The sequence below is a fragment of the Lytechinus pictus genome, chromosome 12 (assembly GCF_037042905.1).
Source record: "Lytechinus pictus isolate F3 Inbred chromosome 12, Lp3.0, whole genome shotgun sequence".
NCBI lineage: Eukaryota > Metazoa > Echinodermata > Echinoidea > Temnopleuroida > Toxopneustidae > Lytechinus > Lytechinus pictus.
The window spans coordinates 24838929-24857918 of NC_087256.1; the positions used below are offsets into that span (position 1 = coordinate 24838929).

The 18990-nt window shown below is 36.3% G+C and overlaps 1 protein-coding gene across 1 annotated transcript; it reads left to right on the plus strand.

The window, feature by feature from the left end:
* The first annotated feature begins 5248 nt into the window (after positions 1-5248).
* LOC129273063 (nucleolysin TIAR-like) lies at positions 5249-16867 on the plus strand. Its single transcript, XM_054910113.2, has 4 exons — positions 5249-5326; positions 5426-5457; positions 5675-5777; positions 15321-16867. The coding sequence occupies exons 1-4, from the start codon at positions 5282-5284 to the stop codon at positions 15435-15437; spliced, it is 297 nt and encodes a 98-aa protein (XP_054766088.1). The 5' UTR covers positions 5249-5281; the 3' UTR covers positions 15438-16867.
* The last annotated feature ends 2123 nt before the right edge of the window (positions 16868-18990 follow it).

Sequence of the window (18990 nt, forward strand, 5' to 3'; positions counted from 1 at the left end):
TAGCTATTGATTTTTTTTTTTTTTTTTGTGACTTTTCTTATCAGTTTTCATCACAGGCCCGGAGAGTTACATGGTACTGTTTCAGATCAATTTCAGCCTATACCTTACATCTAATAATTGACCCTTTTCCCCACCATGATTAATGGTGCCCCGCCCCTGCCCCCAATAGGGCTAATATAGGCTACCCCCCTCCCCCTCTCTCTCTTTCTCTCCTCTTCCCATACCCTCATCCGAGCAGTCTTGGGTAGAAAGTATCATCACATTCGTATTTGTCTTAATTCTGCCACAGTATGAAAAAAGCAAATAAATATTTCTATTGATTTTATGTTTTTACATTTTTATCTTTTCATATTCAGTTTTTCTCCTCCATTGTCAGCACAGGCCCGGACGCGGCCCGGAGAGCTGCATGGTTCTGTTCATAATTTCTATTAAACACTATATCAGCCAATCAGATTAAAGGGTGTAAATAACTTTTATCTGTTATTACATTTTTTTAATAATAACAAGTTTTATGAAACGGACCTCTGATGGTGGGAGCAAAGTGGCCTACAAGGGCATCACCGGGGTGCCCCTCCCAGGACAACCATAGTACTGACGTACAGCAAATGGGGGGCTTTTAGCCATTGACAAAAAAAAAATCACGACGTACCAAGAAAAAGTGAGAAGGATAAAAAAAAAAAAAAGGGGTGAATCATGTAATATTATTTTTAAAACATTACCCGGGTATGTCAAAATCTATAGCAAAATTAGATTTTGGTAAAAAAAAAAAGGGAAAATTGTATTCGCTCGCTTCGCTCCTGGAATTGCATGACCACAACAACTAAGTCAAGGGGAAGTTCTCCTTGACACTAATTTAGTTCTAATTAAAGCAAAACAAGTTTTGTGAAAGAGAGTTATGAAATTTCTTTTTTATTATTATTTGTGACGTCATATGTGAGCAGCTCCCCTAGGTATCATAACGTAAAATTCCATAAATTTAAATAGGGGCCGATATTTTATTGGAGCATAATGAATACAAATATTTTTCTTATAGAAGGGGTTATAAAATGGTCTCTCCCGCACAACAGGGCTCTGGAAACGATTTTTCAAATAGCGAGTCCTGGTAGTTTATCTTTCTTTCTTTCTATATTTCTTTCTTTCTTCCTTTCTTTCTTTCTTTCTTTCTTTTATGGTATTTTCGTTTAAAAAAATCAGACTATTTTTTAAATTATCACGCGACGTTGAGAGGAGCTGCTTGTCTCATACTGTACGTCAATCACTCATTTCTTAAAGGATGGGGGCCTATTCATCAAAACAAGTTCACCGATATTTCTCTCTCTCTTTTTAATGCTTTTATTATAACTTAATCAGGTCTGAACTTCCCCTTACAGGCTGAGATGTAATCTGGTGGTGATATTTTCCGTTTGGAAGTGTCTTTATTTTTCGCTTTGCCCTAAACCAAAACATGTTTAGCCGTTGTTGATCCCCGTGCTTTCATCTTCATGAAATCGAATCATTCATGCGTTTTGTCGATCAGACCTCCAGTTAAAACTCTTCTTGGAGTATTTCGGAGGAACATCATACCAAGTACCAAGCTCATCAGAGTGTGGTGCATGCTATTTGTGTGTGTGTTTGTTATTTACTTTGTACTAATTAGGGCCTTTTCAAAAGAGAAAAGGTTCCCCCACCCCAACTTTCAACTTCGCTCCACCGCCTCTGCTTAGTTCGTCGTCAATGTCGGATGACAGGGATTAGAAAAGTGAACTTTAAAATATCCAGTTATTAAATCAATTACAAATTTAAGTTCGGACATCAAGCTTTCATTATTTTGTTTGATTTACAAATTGATGTTTTAAAAAGTGCCCTGTAAAATGTTCCATTCTATGGTTTGAATATCAATTTTTTTTTAGCTCACATTATTTGGTTGTTGAAATATACATCGTCTTCATAAACTGTGAACAATTCATGGCAGGTCCCTTTTCTATCAGGCTAGTAGGCCTATATTCAATATTTTAGCTCGCGCTTCGCGCTCCCTAATTATTCAGGTACATAAATTACGCATCTTGATCAGGATCATACACATTGCTCAGAATTCAATTTTCAGGACAAAATACAGAAAATTAAAAAAACATAACTTACGCTTCGCGCTCGTATTATTTAATCAGGGCCGCATGAGATACAATTGGGCCTACATTGTTTACAAGAATGAAACTAAGAATTTACTGTTAAGACTATAGAAACCAACAAAAATCAGCTTTGAGCGGCCGGTCGGGGAAAATGTGGATGAAAATACCCCCCCCCCCCCGATTGGCGAAAGCTAGCTGGATCCTCCCCGTAATTAATATGTCTGATTTATATAGTAACTGCTACCAAGTACCATCTGTATACGACAGTGAAATCACTGTATATAAATTATAAAGTCATATTATGCATGATTGTAGAATGCAGTGAATGCATTTTTTTTTTACAAATAAGTGCGTTCTTCCCCTTGTAGTGTATTTGTTTGTTGAATCGAAAGTTACTGTCGGAAAAATCCACGAAAAAAGATGGTATATTTGCCACCCCGATCGATGGCACTGTTCAAGGCGAGAAGCGCCTAAAGGAATGATGCACATATGTCTCTTCGTTCATTGATTTTTTTTATTCTAAGACATAAATGTCCCGTTATAGGGCCAAAGATAGTAATATCATAAAAATAAAAGAAAATCACCATCATTAACGAATTTACATATATTTTAAAACATCCCACTGGGCAATTTGTTACCGATTACCAATTTTACCGGTTATTACCGGTAATATCACCCGGAAATTTGAGTAACACCAAATATTACCGTTATTACCATGTTATTACCGAAATTATAATTCCTGTTGATACCTGTTACTGTTATCACCCTGATGAAACCTACATTTACCTAGTTACAACAGGGTGATGAGGGGTAATAAGGGTAATGTTGAATGACTTTGATTGGTTATAACATTGCAAACTTTAGTAATAAGAGCAATCTTACAGCAATCCCAGCGAAATTTTCAAAGTCCAAAAAACTACTGTTATCACCCTGATGAAACCAACATTTTACCCAGTTACAAACAGGTTGATAAGGGGTAATGGGTAATGTTGAAACGCTTCCATTCCCAGACAGCAAAGTATCTGGATCACATACGGTTCTTATCTGGGATATCTGGGTCCCATATGGGCCCACATGGAACCCAGATGAAAACATATACTTGAACCCACATGGTGCCCAGATAGGACTCAGATGGATACGAGACCTCCAACCCATGTGGAACCCATTAATATTGGGTAAATGGAGTAATATCAGATGGTAATATCAGGAAAATGCTGGGAATATTAGTTACTCATGAATATTCATTACTACAATAAATGGCCAAAATTTTAGCTAATATAGCTGTAATAATTAATGTGTTTATGTTTATGCAATTATTCCACCCAGAAAATTTTCAGAAAAATGTGTAGTTTATATATCATATTAGTCATAATCATGACATTAATTTTAGAAAAATGTTTTAGGGTTGAATAATTGTTAACCATAATTTGTCAAGTGTTGTAAACTCGCTCAATATATAGAAGTAAATGACAGGGTTTGGTGGATAGGTGTAGGATAGGATTAGGATTAGGATGTAGGATTTTAGGATAGGATAAGATGATATGGCTTAGAGTATGCCTTGTAAAAATGTGCTTCAATGACCCTAATGACACTAATTGTTTTTTTAATGAGCCGACATTAATTGGGTAATATTGGGTAAACAGAGTAATATGAGGTGGTGATATCATTAAAATGCTGGAAATAGTAGTTACATCATACTGAGAAATATTGGGTAAATGGAGTAATATCAGGTCCAGGTAATAAGAGGAAAGGATTGGTCTACTATTTCCCTGTTATTACCCACTGTTGTTACCGTAGTAATATCCATGTTATTACCTGTTACAACCCGGGTAATGTCAGGTAAAATGCCCAGTGGGATGCTTACACTCACTCACTTTTGGTAAAAAATCAAATAAAAGGTACAATTAAGTTAGAACAAATGTAATTATTTACATTGAAGTGAAGGAGGGGGCGGGATAGTTGGGCAAACAGTGCGAGGGTCTAATGTTGCTATAAATAAGATGAGATGATAAATGACCTTTTTGACATAAAACGTTCCTTGATTATAATTCACCTGATTATGTCATCTCTATAGAGTATATACGCTCCACTTCAGGTCGAAAAAAGATGAGAGAAGAAAAAAAAAGAAGTAACTATTTCACAATACAAATAAAAGGGAATCAACTTCCGGGAAGAAAATGTGCAGATTGAAAAAAGTGATAATTCACAAAGGGTAGGTCTATATTAAGGGCATTTTTTTTCTACAGGGATTTTTTTTTGGAGGAGGAGGGAAAGGGGAAGTACGCCCTACCCCCGCCCGTTCCACCGCCACTGCTCTAGCTATGATCAGTATATAAAGTTTCAGCTCGCGTTTCACTAAAAAATAAAAAATCTTTTCTGATATAAAAATTTCAACTCGCGCGAGTTAATTATTTAGACTTATAGAATTAATGTACCTAGCAGGGGCCGCGGAAGCGGGGGGACTGGGGGGGGGGGGGTTTCCAAAACCATGTACAGGGGTCAGCCCCCCCACTTTTGGCTCAGCCCCCCCACTTTGAAAACCATTCCGCGGCCCCTGCCTAGCAACGTAGTTATATACATTTAAAAAAAAAAAAAATCTAAAGGTATACCCCGTATTTTCTCTTCATTCGAGGAGCCCGCCCAATGGGGCCTGATGTCGGATCCAAGTAGGGGCACATCGGGCCCATGGATGCCCCCACCCCATTGAGGGGCCAAAAAACTTAGGGGAATGTACTGTCATACGGTGAAGACCCTTTTTCTGCCCCCCCCCCCCCCCCCCCCCTCCAACACACACACAACATATCTGTTTGAATCATAGAGATATACAATTAGTAGTATATCTCTATGGTTTGAATACATCCGGGGAATACATATAATATTGTCTGTAATAGTTGGCCCTGTTGCGGGCCCCGTTGGCCCCCGGGTTGGCCCACTTGCGTTGCCGAATGAATGAAGTCGGGAAGCGTGCATTGCACGAGTTGCGTCGAGGTCGCCGAGATCAGTATACCTAGTCTCTTAGCAATATTTAGCCGTTCCTCATATTCATGAAATTATCGCGAAAATTCAGGCAGAGAAGATCAACGTATAAACTATCAAATCAGATCTAGACGACTAAATCAAGTCTAGAGACCGATTCTTGATCGATATCAGGAAATTGTGAACGTCACTCATTTGCTATGGACGGCTACACAATCATGGACATGGATCCGTATTCGCGGATGGTAAGTAAATTCACTTATTAGCTGTTTTTCTTGTATATTAGGTGAATAAAGACATTATATTTGTTAACATGAGTTTTCTTTTCTTTCTTTGATATTCAGATGTACGAAGATGATGCCCAGCCAAGAACATTGTGAGTAAAATTTAGCCTATTTCTTATCGCATATTTTTTATCGCGCTGTGTCATGTGTGTGTTGAGCATGTAAACCGGTACCGGTATGGTGTGGTGTGAGAGCAATGCCAATGGCAATGCAATGCGATGTAAACGAGAACTTTCCTGACCTTGTTTTATTTTCGTTTTACATTTTGAAACCCCAATTTATTATATTGCATTTGTAATTTATTGACAGATATGTTGGGAACCTGGATCGACGGGTCACAGAGGAGCTGGTTTTCCACCTCTTTTTACAGATTGCTCCGTCAAAGACGAAGAGTTGTAAAATGATTGCAGAGGTGAGTTTACTTCTTTTTTTTTAACTTTCAGCCAGGTCTCGTCTAGTATCCGTGTTGTATGCATGTCCACGTGTATTTAACCCTGATGTGAGTCTGTGCATGTGTGTGGCTGTGCATCAGACATCTGTGTTTTTTTTCTGGGCTGGGGGTTTCACTCATCTATGAAAAATACAGAAAGGTCTAGTTTGGAAAAGGAAAAGGCAAGAGTTCCATAATATTATGGACCATATGCACCCCCACTAAAATTGAAAATAAAAACATGGAGAAGCCAAGGTTCAGATTAATAATATTATATCTAGCCATGATATTATAGTCTAGAAGTTAGAACGTATATGATGGGGAGGGAGTGGAAATACATACCGAAATATGACTTTATTCCGTCAAAATATGGCTTTATTCCGTCACTCAGTATAAAATGCGTGGTGGGTATGTGCCGCGGAGGGGACCCCCATTTTTACACTCAAATTTCCGTTCCAGGGCATAGCATTTTTATCTTATTGAGAAACAGAACAAAGATAGCCGCTCCAAAGCATAGCGATTTCTTATTGAGAGAAAAGAAGAAAGAAATCTGATCCAAAGATTTGCATATTTTTTGTTACGCCGTTCCGGCCACATTGATCCGCCACAATGAGCTGTAACTTTGGTGAAAAGCGGCCGCAGAGCGCTGTCCGACCATTGCCTCTGCGCGAGCGCACCCGGCGCCCATGCCGTCGGGCTAGCTGCATGCACGTATGCCCGTTCCATAGCATAAGGATACACACGCAGGCGACCCGTTCCAAGGACCCCTGTTTTCACAAACATTTAGTTCCGAAGCCCGTTCCGAGGCCCTCCTTTTTACAATAAGCCCGCTCCAAGGTCCCTGGTTTTTGTCTCACCCGCGGCACATACCTACCACTTTTTAGGTAGAGTACCCCCCCCCCCCCCCCCCGGCATGAGGCAGGTAGCTCAGTCGGTAACTTAGAGCGCATGTTTCAGATAAGATTGTAGATCTCAACGTGAGGGGTTCGAGTCCCGCTCATGCCGAAACGCGTCTAATAAAAAGTCTGATGCTACAGCGTTGTGTATTAGCGTGCCCCACCACTGTATTCAGTGCAGGTGTGGACGCAAATGTTGGTCCCATGTATAGGAGAGTCACAACCTATCCACCCCAGAAAAATGTTGATTTGAATAAATAGAGAAAAATCAAAAAAGCATTATGCTGAAGATTTCATCAAATTCAGATGTAAAATAAGAAAGTTATGACATTTTAAAGTTTCGCTTATTTTTCACAAAACAGTGATATGCACAACTCAGTGACATGCAAATGAGACAGTCCATGATGTCCCTCACTATCTCTTTTGTTTTTTATTGTTTGAATTATACAATATTTCATTTTTTTACAGATTTGACAATAAGGACCAAATTGATTGAACCATATAGTATTAAACAATGCTAATTGCACATGTTCAGGGAGGAATTAATCATTGTTTCACATGACAACAGGGAGAAAATTTGAATATTTCATATTCCATATGATAAAATACAAAAGAAATGGTGAGTGAGTGATGTCATCAGTCTCCTCATTTGCATACCAACAAGGATTAGAATATAACTGTTTTGTGAATTAAGCGAAACTTTAAGATGTCATATAACTTTCTTATTTTACATCCGATTTTGATGAAATTTTCAGTGTTATGCTTGTTGGATTTTTCTCTTTTTATTCAAATCAACTTTTTGTTGGGTGGACTTGTCTTTTAATCATTAGATCTACTGCCTATATTTGCTAAATTCAAAACTTTTATGCTGTGACGTGTCTATCAGCAGGAATCTCGCTATGAGTATGATACTTTTCATACACTGTATTGGCTTTTCTCCATTGCCATTGTTTTGCCTTTGATGAAGTTTGTGAATTGGTAATGAAAGGCCTCTTGCAGGATTCCTGGACGAAAGACAAAGCTATTTTGACAAGATACCTACATGTACATGTTATAGCCAGTAGGCCTAATGATAGCTAGTCTGAATGTCAACTTGAACAATCAAATTTCAGCCAAATTTTGGCCCAATTTCAAATGAAAATTACTGTAAATTCACAGCTGGCAATGTCAATGGTAACTCAAAATCTCCAGCCCAAGAATCAAGGAGCTCAAGATAGTAAACACGGGGAAGTGTGGGGTAACCATTCCTAGGGACAGTGATTTTCCGTTTTAAAAAATTGCCTTTTCCGTTTCAGAAAATCTCAAATTCCGTTTCAGCATGTCAGAAAACGGAAATTCCGTTTCCCCATAGACTTTGTACACACGGAAAAGTGACAATTCCGTTTACACATTGAATAGCAAAATCACAACACGCACACTCGCACTGGTCAAAATTTGTATCTGCTACTGTACCAACAACACAATAAAATCCGTTCTAATCGGATCTATGCGGGTGCATAAAATATTTTTACACACCCATTTTGCATGCATACATCCTCACCTTTCATATTATTAGCATTATTTCACGGTGAAATGATATTTCATCGATAATTTTTGGGGGTTTTGGACATCGTTATCATCAGTTAACGGCTTTTCCCCAATCCGCCATCTTGGATTTTAAGACCACGATATCGTGCTGTTACATCTTCAAACGTAGAGGGCAGCAACACACAACCGTGTACATGTAGTTGAACGATATGTGTGCATGTGAAGCCCAACCCGGCCGGCGCGGGTACGGTGCAGGGTACAAACGAGTGTGCTGATGTCGAGTGCAGTCACGATGTGTGAATTGTCATGATAGTAGCGAAGTGAGATCGTGTTTTCTGGGGTTTTTTTGCCATTTAATATTCTCATTTTGCTGTGATTTTGGAGTAATTTCTGTTGCTATTCTGTGTATTTTGAGGGAAAATACGTTTTCCGTGATTTTCCGTTTGAAATGCCACTTTCCGTTTCAAAAGGCCCTTTCCGTGAATTCCGTCCGTTTTCCGCGATCGCGGAAAATCACTGTCCCTACATTCCTCATTTTTCACTTAAATGATATAAAGTTATTAAAAGTTTGCACAACATGTACGTGATTATTTACTCAATTTTCTTGAAAACGGACTCATCATCTTCTGATTCTAAGTTCTTTTTTTTTTTTCATGAAGGAGTAAAAAAAGGACATTTTGGCATGCCAAATGAAAGTTTATTAGCACAAAGAAGAAGAGTAATACATGTTAATACAAGATGGAATTGATTTTCATTTCAGTGTATTACAATTCATGGTTCACTCTTTCCTTTCAATTATTTCCTGCTTTTATTTTATAGAATAATAAAATTTGTGTGAATTTTAATCAACAGGCATGAAACTTTGAACTCGAGAGTTAATTTGAAATGCTATCATTACAACATTTTGAAAACCTTTGGTTTGAGCTTGTCTTTTTCATGAAGAACAAATTTGCATCTCTTTTGCTACTGTACTTGAATTAAATTGTACTTGTATTTTATTTCAGATACGGTTATAGAAACAGGCAAGATTGTTACCCTCAATCATAAGTGTCACAGGAACAAATGTGGTTAATAGATATTAGTTAGCATGATTTTCCTGGGAAATATTTTTGTAGTCATGTTGTGATTCTAGACTTTTACATAATTTTTACAGGTAAACTTTGCTAAAGTTTAATCTTATCTGTTTAGACCAGAGAATTGACAGAAATCTCTTTAATGTAGAAGTAAATTTTAGTTAAAAAAGGTGTAATACATGTACATGTTTTCATAGTCTGGTCTGAAAAAATTCCTCATTTCAAAAGATGCACCTACCAAAGTTTCATTATTTTTGTCTCGCCTGCATAGCAGAGCGAGACTACAGGCGCCGCTTTTCCGACGGCGGCGTCGTCAACATTGGAATGAGGTTAAGTTTTTTAAATGTCATCATAACTTAGGAAGTATATGGACCCAGTTGATGAAAATTAGACATAAGGTTAATCAAGTATTACTGAACATCCTGCTGGAGTTTCAGGTCACATGACCAAGGTCAAAGGTCATTTAGGGACAATGAACTTAGACCATGATGGGGGAATCCACATTGAAATCTTAACCAAGGTTAAGTTTTTGAAATGTCATAATTTTAAAAGTTTATGGATCTAGTTCATTAGACTTGGACATAATGGTAATGGTATAACACTGAACATCCTGTCTGAGTGTCAAGTCACATGACCAATGTCAAAGGTCATTTTGGGTTAACGAACTTTGGCCATGTTGGGGTATTAGTTTAATTGCCATCATAACTGTAAAAGTTTATGGATCTAATTTATGAAACCTACATGTAGACATAGGAGCAATCAAGTATCACCGAATATCCTGTGCGAGTTTCAGGCTACATGACCAAGGTCAATGGTCATATAGGGTCAATGAATTTTGCACATGTGGGGGGAATTTGTTGAATTGCCATCATAACTTTGAAAGTTTGTGGATCCATTTAATAAATTATAAGAGCAATCAAATATCAGTAAACATCCTGTGCAAGTTTCAGGTCACATGACCAAGATCAAAGGTCATTTAAGGTCAGTGATCTTTGGCTGTTTGGGGTATTTGTTGTATTGGCATCATAACTTAAAAAGTTTACGGATCTACACAATAAAAAAACATACATGTAGACATAAGGGTAAACAAGTGTGAATGATTTGTTTGCACATGTCTTATGTCACATGATCATAGTCAAAGGTCATTTTGGGTCAGTGGACATAGTACTGGTATTTTATTATCATATGAATGTTTTCTTTTGTGAATAATTATTCAATAGCTGTTTTCAGAGTCAGCACTGAGCACTGCTATATCGAATCGCATAATGCATGCGAAACTGCCAGAGGCGTTCCACTTGTTTTTTTCTTCTCCCATGATTTGCCATATGGTTTCATTATGAATCTATTTGAAAAAAAAACCAATAATTTCAAATGACTTCTATTGAAGGTTCATGGTCTTTTGAACCTTTTGACACAACTAAAATTTCAGTAGATTGTCACATGTTCAGGACCTTGTTGCATAAAAGTTATAATAACATGTATGGTAACTTCTACAGAATCCTCGATTTTGATCGGCCATTGAGCATTATTATAATGATACTAGCTTCAACTGGATGGCAAAGTTACCATTGTACATGTATGTAACATGACTCATGGGTCAGAATCGTTTCCTTAAATATTTAGATTTCAATTTGCAATTCTCTCTTACAAGAAATCCTTATTCCTCGTGAACAGGGTGCTACATAACTTTTTTGAAGCACTTGCCCAGTCGGGCAAGTAAATTTTCAAATAGTTGGAAAATACTTGCCCGAATATAGATTTCACTTGCCCAAAAAATCCTTCAAAACAAAGTTTTATTGCTTCAAAACAAGTTATAGCCTTTATAGTTTTACATACCATACCATTGACGGCTTTAAAAATACATTTTTCAACATGACTACTGATGTACCTTGTAGTTGTATTTCTTTTTTTTTAATGATTTTTATCTTGAACATCATGACAAAATAAATGGTAATATGCTCTTTAATTAATTTCCTAATCTCATATATTTTGGAGGGGGCTAGGACACACAATAAAAAAAGGGGAAATCACTGAAAATAACCAGAGAAAAAAAAATTAAGAGAGGGGGAGAGAATGAAAGAAAAAAAGGAAGAAGAAAGACAGAAAGGACGAAGAAATAAAGGAAGAAAGAAAAAAATTAAGAAAGAGAGAGAGAATGGCTGCGGGGAAGAGAAAGATGGAAAGAAAGAAAGGAAGAAAGAAGGGAAAGGGAGGATGGAAAGAAAAAAGAAAGAAAAAAAAATAGAAAAAAATGAGAGGAAGAGAAAGGAAGGAAAGAAAGGAATAAAAGGAAAAACAAGAAAGAAAAAAGGCAAACAGAAAGGAGGAAAAGGGAAAGAAAGAAAATTAGAGAAAGGAAAGAAGGAAGAAAGAGAAAAAGAAAAGGTAAAGGATAGATGGAAGGAAGAAAAAAAAGAAGAAAGATACAACGAAAGACAGAAAGAAATGAAGGAAGGCAGAAAGAAAAAATAAGGAAGAAAAGAAAGGATGGATGAAAACAAAAAGAAAGATCAAAAGACAAAAAAAAAGAAAATCAAAAAGAAGGAAGGAGGAAAGAAAAGAAATAGAAAAAACTGAGGGGAAGAGAAAGAAAGGAACAAATAAGAAAAGAAAAAGAATTGGTAAAGGATTGATGGAAGGAATGAAAAGAGAAAGAAAGAAAATGAGAGAAAGGAACGAAGGAATAAAGAAAAGGTATTAGGATAGATGGAAGGAAGGAAAAAAAGAAAAAAGAAAAGAAAGATACAACGAAAGACAGAAAGAAATGAAGGAAGGAATGAAGGAAAGAGATGAAGGAAGGCAGAAAGAAAAAATACAGAAGAAAAGAAAAGATGGATGGAAAAAAGAAAGATCAAAAGAACGAAAGACAGAAATAAAGAAAAACAGAAAGAAAGGAAGGAGAAAGAAAGAATGAAAGACAAAAAGAAAGGAAGGAATAAAGGAAAGAAATAAAGAAAGAAAAGAAAATATGAAAGGGATGAAGAAAGTAAGGAAGAAAAAAAGACAGGAAGAAAAGGTAAAGAATTGATGGACGGAAGGAAGGAAGACAGTAAGAAAGAATGAAAGGAAGGGGAAAAAGAAGGAAGGATTAAAGAAAGAGGTAAACAAAGGTTGGATGGAAGGAAGAAAGAAAAAAAGATAGAAAGAAAAGAATGACAAAAAGAAAGACAGCTACATGTATAGTAACAGAAAAAATGAACAAAAGAAGGAAGGAAATTTAAAGAAATAAAGAGATTCAAAAGAAGGAAAGATAGGCAGAAAGAAAGAAAATAGAGAGGAAGAAAGCTCAAACTATCCAGTCATAAATAAAGATGAAAATTCATCAATTTCCTTGGCTAAAAAATAGTTACGAAAGAAACCACGTTTATCAACATACACACAAATGCATATGTGGGACTGTCAAACAATGTATTTCAGTGTGTGCGATACAGACGATCATTCGAAACCCGATCTTTTTGAAGCATAACAGGAATGAAAAATTCTCCTTTTACCGCTTACAAATGACAGAGCTACCCCAATTTTTAGGAAATATGGACATTACAAGAATTTTCATTGGTAAGAAATGTGAATTTTGACAGTTCTGTGGGAGATTTCTTCCGGAGCAAACTTCGTTCGTGCAGCACCGTACTCCGTAGAAGCTTAACTACATGCATCGGCTGCGTGGACTAGGCGCTAGCTAGCTAGGTATGCTAGACTGCCATTGATTCTGTGTGTGTGTGTGTGTATGTTTCTGAGCTGTGTGTTTATTGCAGAAAATGGCGCAAATTTTGCAATTCGAATTATAAACTTTTTTTAAAGAAGAAATTAATGATATTGCTTTTTTTTGTCTCTTTTTCTTTTCTATATTTTGATGGTGAAATATGGGGAATCTTTCTAAAATAAAATTTCCATATGAGCATTTTGCTAGCCCGATTCAGGCAAGCAGTTTTTGTCTTTGCTTCAAAACACTTGCCCGACACTAACTTTTACTTGCCCCGGGCAATCGGGCAAGCGCTTATGTCGCACCATGCTCGTGAAATATGCTTTGGGCAGTGCATGACACTGGCATTGGTCTGACGGTCTCAGACCAGTTTTTAAAAAAAAATCGCTGTCGGGCCAGTTACTCTTCAGAAAAAGCCAGTTTTACTGGTCCAACATGACCAGTAAAAATATATCAAACTGACAAAAATGATATTTTCTCTTATTGTCAATTAAAGATATGGCTATGGCAGGCCTCTACCAAAAAAAAAATTTCATCACTTGCCCGACAGGGCAAGTGATGAAATATTTGCTTGCCCGATAGAAAAAACTGCTTGCCCAATTTGTTTTATTATTTTCTTTCATTATATAAAATAAAAACAATTGAGAATCATGTACAGTAAAGAACACACATTTATAATTATAAGTATATTTTCAGCAAAGTAGGCCTGAGTCATTACGTTTATTTTTTGCTATAGTACTAGTAGATCTAAATGGGCGTTAAAGGTTAAAAAAAGTGTTTAAAAAAAAAAAAAAACCTTCCCCAAAAGTTGCTAAAATTTCATATTTTGCATCTTTAAATCCATGAATGGTCATCTGTTTGCCACATTTCCTGGGAATTGTTTTGATTTAGTTGGAAACTACCGGTATTAAGAAAATGAAGAATATTCAGCTCTTTCTTGATTCTGGAAAAGATCGTTTTATGATGTTAAAAAAAAAAAAAAAAAAACAAGCCTTCACCAACTGGAGTGGCTAAAATTTCACATTTTGCATCTTTAAATCCATGCTATTTATTTTCCATATTTCCTTGAAATTGTTTTGATTTAGTTGGAAACTATCAAGAAAATTAAGAATATTCACCTCTCTCTTGTATTTTCATCATCGTATTATGATGTTACACTCGGTCAATATTTTTTTATATTGTGGTCCCACATGTAGACTTTCATGGTGTTGCAACATTAACACTTGGTCAACACCATGAAAGTCTACATGTGGGACAACAATAAGAAAAAACATTTACCGAGTGTAACATCATCAAAATCAGAGTCAAGAAAGAGCTGAATATTCTTCATTTTTTCGGTTGTTTCCAACTAGATCAAAACAATCTCAAGGTAATATGGAAAATAGACGTCCATTTCATGTATTTAAAGATTAAAAATGTGAAATTTTAGCCACGTTTGCCTTTCTTTTTTTTTTTGGAGGGGGGTTGCATCGGCAAATTCGCATGCGCACATAGAACGTAAGATGAGATGGCACAGTTCTTCGAACGAGGTACCTGGCGATAAATTATCTGTATTTGGCGCTGATTTTACATCAGTTTCCACTGTTTTTTGACTGGTTTGACAATATATGAGAGATAGTTGTGATTATCACTGACATTTTATTATTTTATTTTTATAACAACCACTTGACTTTGAGAAATGCTTGCCCGCCCGTCATTTTCACTTGCCTCAGGCAAGCGGGTTTGTCTCGCCCTGGCTATGGCATCTTCCAAAATGGCTCTTCAAAATTGGGAAATGGCTCTCATAATTTGAATTGTGTGTTTGTATTGGTTTATTTGGGGGTGCAATAAAAGCAATAAATGACAGCAAAATAAACTTAATTCTTTTTTATTGTTTTTCTCAATTTTGGGGGACCAGTAAATTTTAGGTTTGGACCAGTAAAATATGAAAAAAATGGTTATCTACTGGCTCGACATGAACAGGTTGGACCAGTAGAAAAAAAGAGTTAGTGTGGAGCCCTGCTTTTAGAAAAGCATACTTTATGTAGAGTACCGTAGTGAAGTAATAATTTAAAGTGAATGGTGTATTTCTTAGAAGTGAAAACTGGAAAGCCAATTGAAGGTTTTGTTTTCCTGTTGCTTGAAAGTCTACCCATTCAAAACAAGATGCCTTGTAGGTGTGTAGGTGTATGTATGATGCAGCCTCATATGTACATGTTATGTACTGTTACTTTTAGTGTCTGGAATCTTGATTCTTGAATAATGATTTCTGATTGTAACATTGAATGATTTAGAATAAAAGAAGTGATTCTGAACTTATTTTTCAATCATTTTTTATTTTATTTTACAGCAAGGGAATAGTGATCCCTACTGTTTTGTAGAATTCTACGACAGTGTGACGGCAGAAACAGCAATGGCAGCAATGAATGGCAGGACAGTATTTGACAAAGTGAGTATTTATATTTAATGTCTTTGAATTGTTTTTGATTAATTTTTATTGGACGTTCGTTTTAACTGTTGTGTATGTGGTATGCGTCAATGTTATTTGATTTCAATTTATTTGTACTTATTTAGGGCTCCATGTAAGACCACTGTTTAAGGGAGAGTGATATGCATTTTGTATAACTTAAAGGGGCTTTCACAATTGCTTGTGCGATCGTTTGCGATCATTAGGTCACAATATATGCTGCTCAGAATCGCAACGGTTGTAAGCAGTCGCACCATTAATTGTGAAAGGGGCTTTACATGAGAAAATTCATTTAATTTTCCTTTGCAAAATGAAATTCATGTTTTTACTTTGTTCATTTTCTATGAGAAAACAGAATTTCCATTTTAGATCAAGTTTGAAACAGAATCACAGGTTTTCATAAACAGAAGAGACTATTTTTTTTAAATAGAAAATTACTATTTACATCATTGGTGAATTGTCTCCTTTGACGAAAGATAAGAGAATAAATAGATAAATGGAAACTCGGGTTCACAATTTGTCAAAGCTATGTGACAAAAAAAACATAAAAGTATATAAGGTAGCATGTTCAGACTGCTACTTACGAACCATTTGAGTGGAATGCAAATGTGTAGGGCCAACACATACACCTAACATTACACGTAAGTATACACCTAAAGCACCCGAGTGAAAATTTGATTATCAAATGTTAAAAGTTCTACCTCCATGGATTATCCAAAATCATAACTTGTGTGGTTTTAGTATCTCACGCTTGGACTGATACCACATCAAAAATGATACCAAATGATCTGAGATAAAACGCTGTTCAATTACTATTTGCTATTCATAAATGCGTTTTATATTATTATAACTGTTAATATTTGTTCAAGTGCAAACTCTCTTTAACTCACTGTCTTTCAGGTTTTGTAAATTCTCCTTTTCATTGACAAATAGAAAGTTTCTGTTAATATCATGATTTTTTTTTGTTAAAGGACAAGTCCACCCTACCAAAAAGTTAATTTGAATAAAAGGAGAAAAATCAAACAAGCAAAACACTGAAAATTTCATCAAAATCGGATGTAAAATAAGAAAGTTGTGACATTTAAAGTTTTGCTTAATTTCACAAAAACAGTTATATGCACATCCTGGACGGTATGCAAATTGGCAGACTGATGACGTCACCCACTCACTATTTCTTTTGTATTTTATCATATGAAATATGAAAAATTCAAATTTTCTCCCCATTGTCATGTGAAACAAAATTTTATTACTCCCTGAACATGTGGAATTACCATTATTTTAACAGTTTATGGTTAAGTCAAGTTGGTCCTTATTGTCAAATCTGTAAAAATTGAAATATTGTATAATTCAAACAATAAAAAACAAAAGAAATAGTGAGTGATGGACATCATCGACTCTCTCATTTGCATATCGCTGAGTTGTGCGTTTAACTGTTTTGTGAAAAATAAGCAAAACTTAAAAACGTCATAACTTTCTTATTTTACATCCGATTTTTATGAAATTTGTTGCGTTATGTTTGTTTTATTTTTCTTTATCGATTCAAATCAACAATTTTCTGGGGTTGACTTGGCCTTTAAAGAGCTTGTGTTCTCACTTTTCCAATATTTTCATGTACCCTCCCTACATGTATAAAGGAACAAAATGACGAGTCTTTTATGTAGTTTTTTTTTCTTTAATGAAGAAAACATATCTTCGTGTAATAAGTTGGAGAGTAAAATAGACTGAACCGTTTATCTCATTAGCAATCCCTTCCATGACATGTGTGAAGAATGTACACGTAGTGCAGGCTGAAAGGTGTTTACTCTACAAGGAGGAAGGGGAAGGGGAGTTGGCTTTAAGAAGATGAAAGATCTGCTCTCTTTGTACATAAATGTATGGAGATATGCGCTCGCTTCTAGTAGAAGGTGGATGAAAAGCATTGTGTGTGAGACCTTAATAATAAGATCAGGGAGTACTCCCTTGCAAGATTTAATGGCTTTCCCATACCTTAGTCCGGCCTGTTTTCATTAGCCCAACCCATGTTGCTCCATAATTATCCAAGAAACCATTAATTCGGTCAGAACAACCCTGAACTAATGTTTACCCTTATTAAATATATGCAATTAAAATACTTACCCTATAACTCTTCAATTTTATCAAGATCCAGGACTGGTCAACTTAGTCTGCAGGCACAGACCCTTGGTTTACGCAATTGGCAAATTGCATGATATTAAAGGTGGTTTCAGACCGCCTCGAAGTTCGCCAGTTCCAGGTATTCTCTGATCGGGAAATTTACCCCGATCAGAAAATACCAGGTATTTTGGCGGTCTGAAAGCAAACTACGCGTAATATCCCCGAAAGAAAATACCCGATAAATAGTAGGTACTTGGCGAAATTACGAGAACTTTCGCGGGGATTTTTCCAAGGTCGTGGGTATTTTGGCGGTCTGAAAGCAAATTACGGGAACTTTTAGCCCAGCATGTCGTTGGGTGCGGCGCCGTGGGTGGCTGCTGGGCTAGTGATTTTGAATCTCGCGCCTTGCTTGCTTATCAGACCATACTGCGCATGCTCGTAACTTCAGGAACTACTTCAGGAACTTATCCCGAAGGGTATGTTTCAGGGCGGTGTGAATGCAGGAATAATTAATGGGTATTTTTCAGCCTAAAAAAGTTCTCGTAATTTAACGGGGATTCTTGTGATCGAGGCGGTTTGAAACCACCTAGAGTCTGAAGTAGTGAGACTAGATTCACTATGTTCTGTGGCTGGCTTTGACAGAGCCTGTGGCATCTAGTCTTAACTCTAGACCTGTTATTGGTTACAGTGTCAAACATGAGTCTGTGCTTGCAGACTAGGTCAACTAGGCAGTGTTGAAATCACTTTTTATTTTTAGGGAGCCATTAAAAAAAAAAATTGAGATCCATTTTTCATTTTACCAGAGCCACTTTCAGTTTTCGAGAGCCATTCATTTTTTCATGATTCAGCGCATGGTTTCGCATTACAGTTCTTCATTGTTATTGATTTTTCATTTAATGTTTATTCATTGTTTGTATCTCATGTATTAAATTGACTGGACGTTCTAACTTTTACAATTTTGTCCATCAAATTTAATAGGATGAAGTTTATCAGATTTGAACAGAATTTGGACTTTGAGGAATCCTTTTCATAATTTTTAATTTCTTATTTGATAAAAACTCACTTGAAAATTATTTTATGAAATATTGAATGCATTATTCACAGCCTGACAGCTATTCGTCAACATGTCAACTTTAGTATTTCACAAACTAAGCTATGGCTACGCCAGCGTAGCCACTTAGGGCAGCACAGCTCACAGTCAATCATCACCGCAACACAGGCAAGTGCAAAACTGCATTAGTGCCAATACATGTATATACTCAGGCACTGACTTTGTTACTCACCAAAAATCCCTGCTGAAAAATCTAATTTTGCCCTTCAAATTGGGAGATCTACATCATCTTTCCAGAGCACCCGGTACTAGTTCAGATTTAAAGAAGTGGGGTCGCAAAAAATACGCTAAAATAAAAAAGTCTTGATTTGTTTCGAGTTCACAAACTTA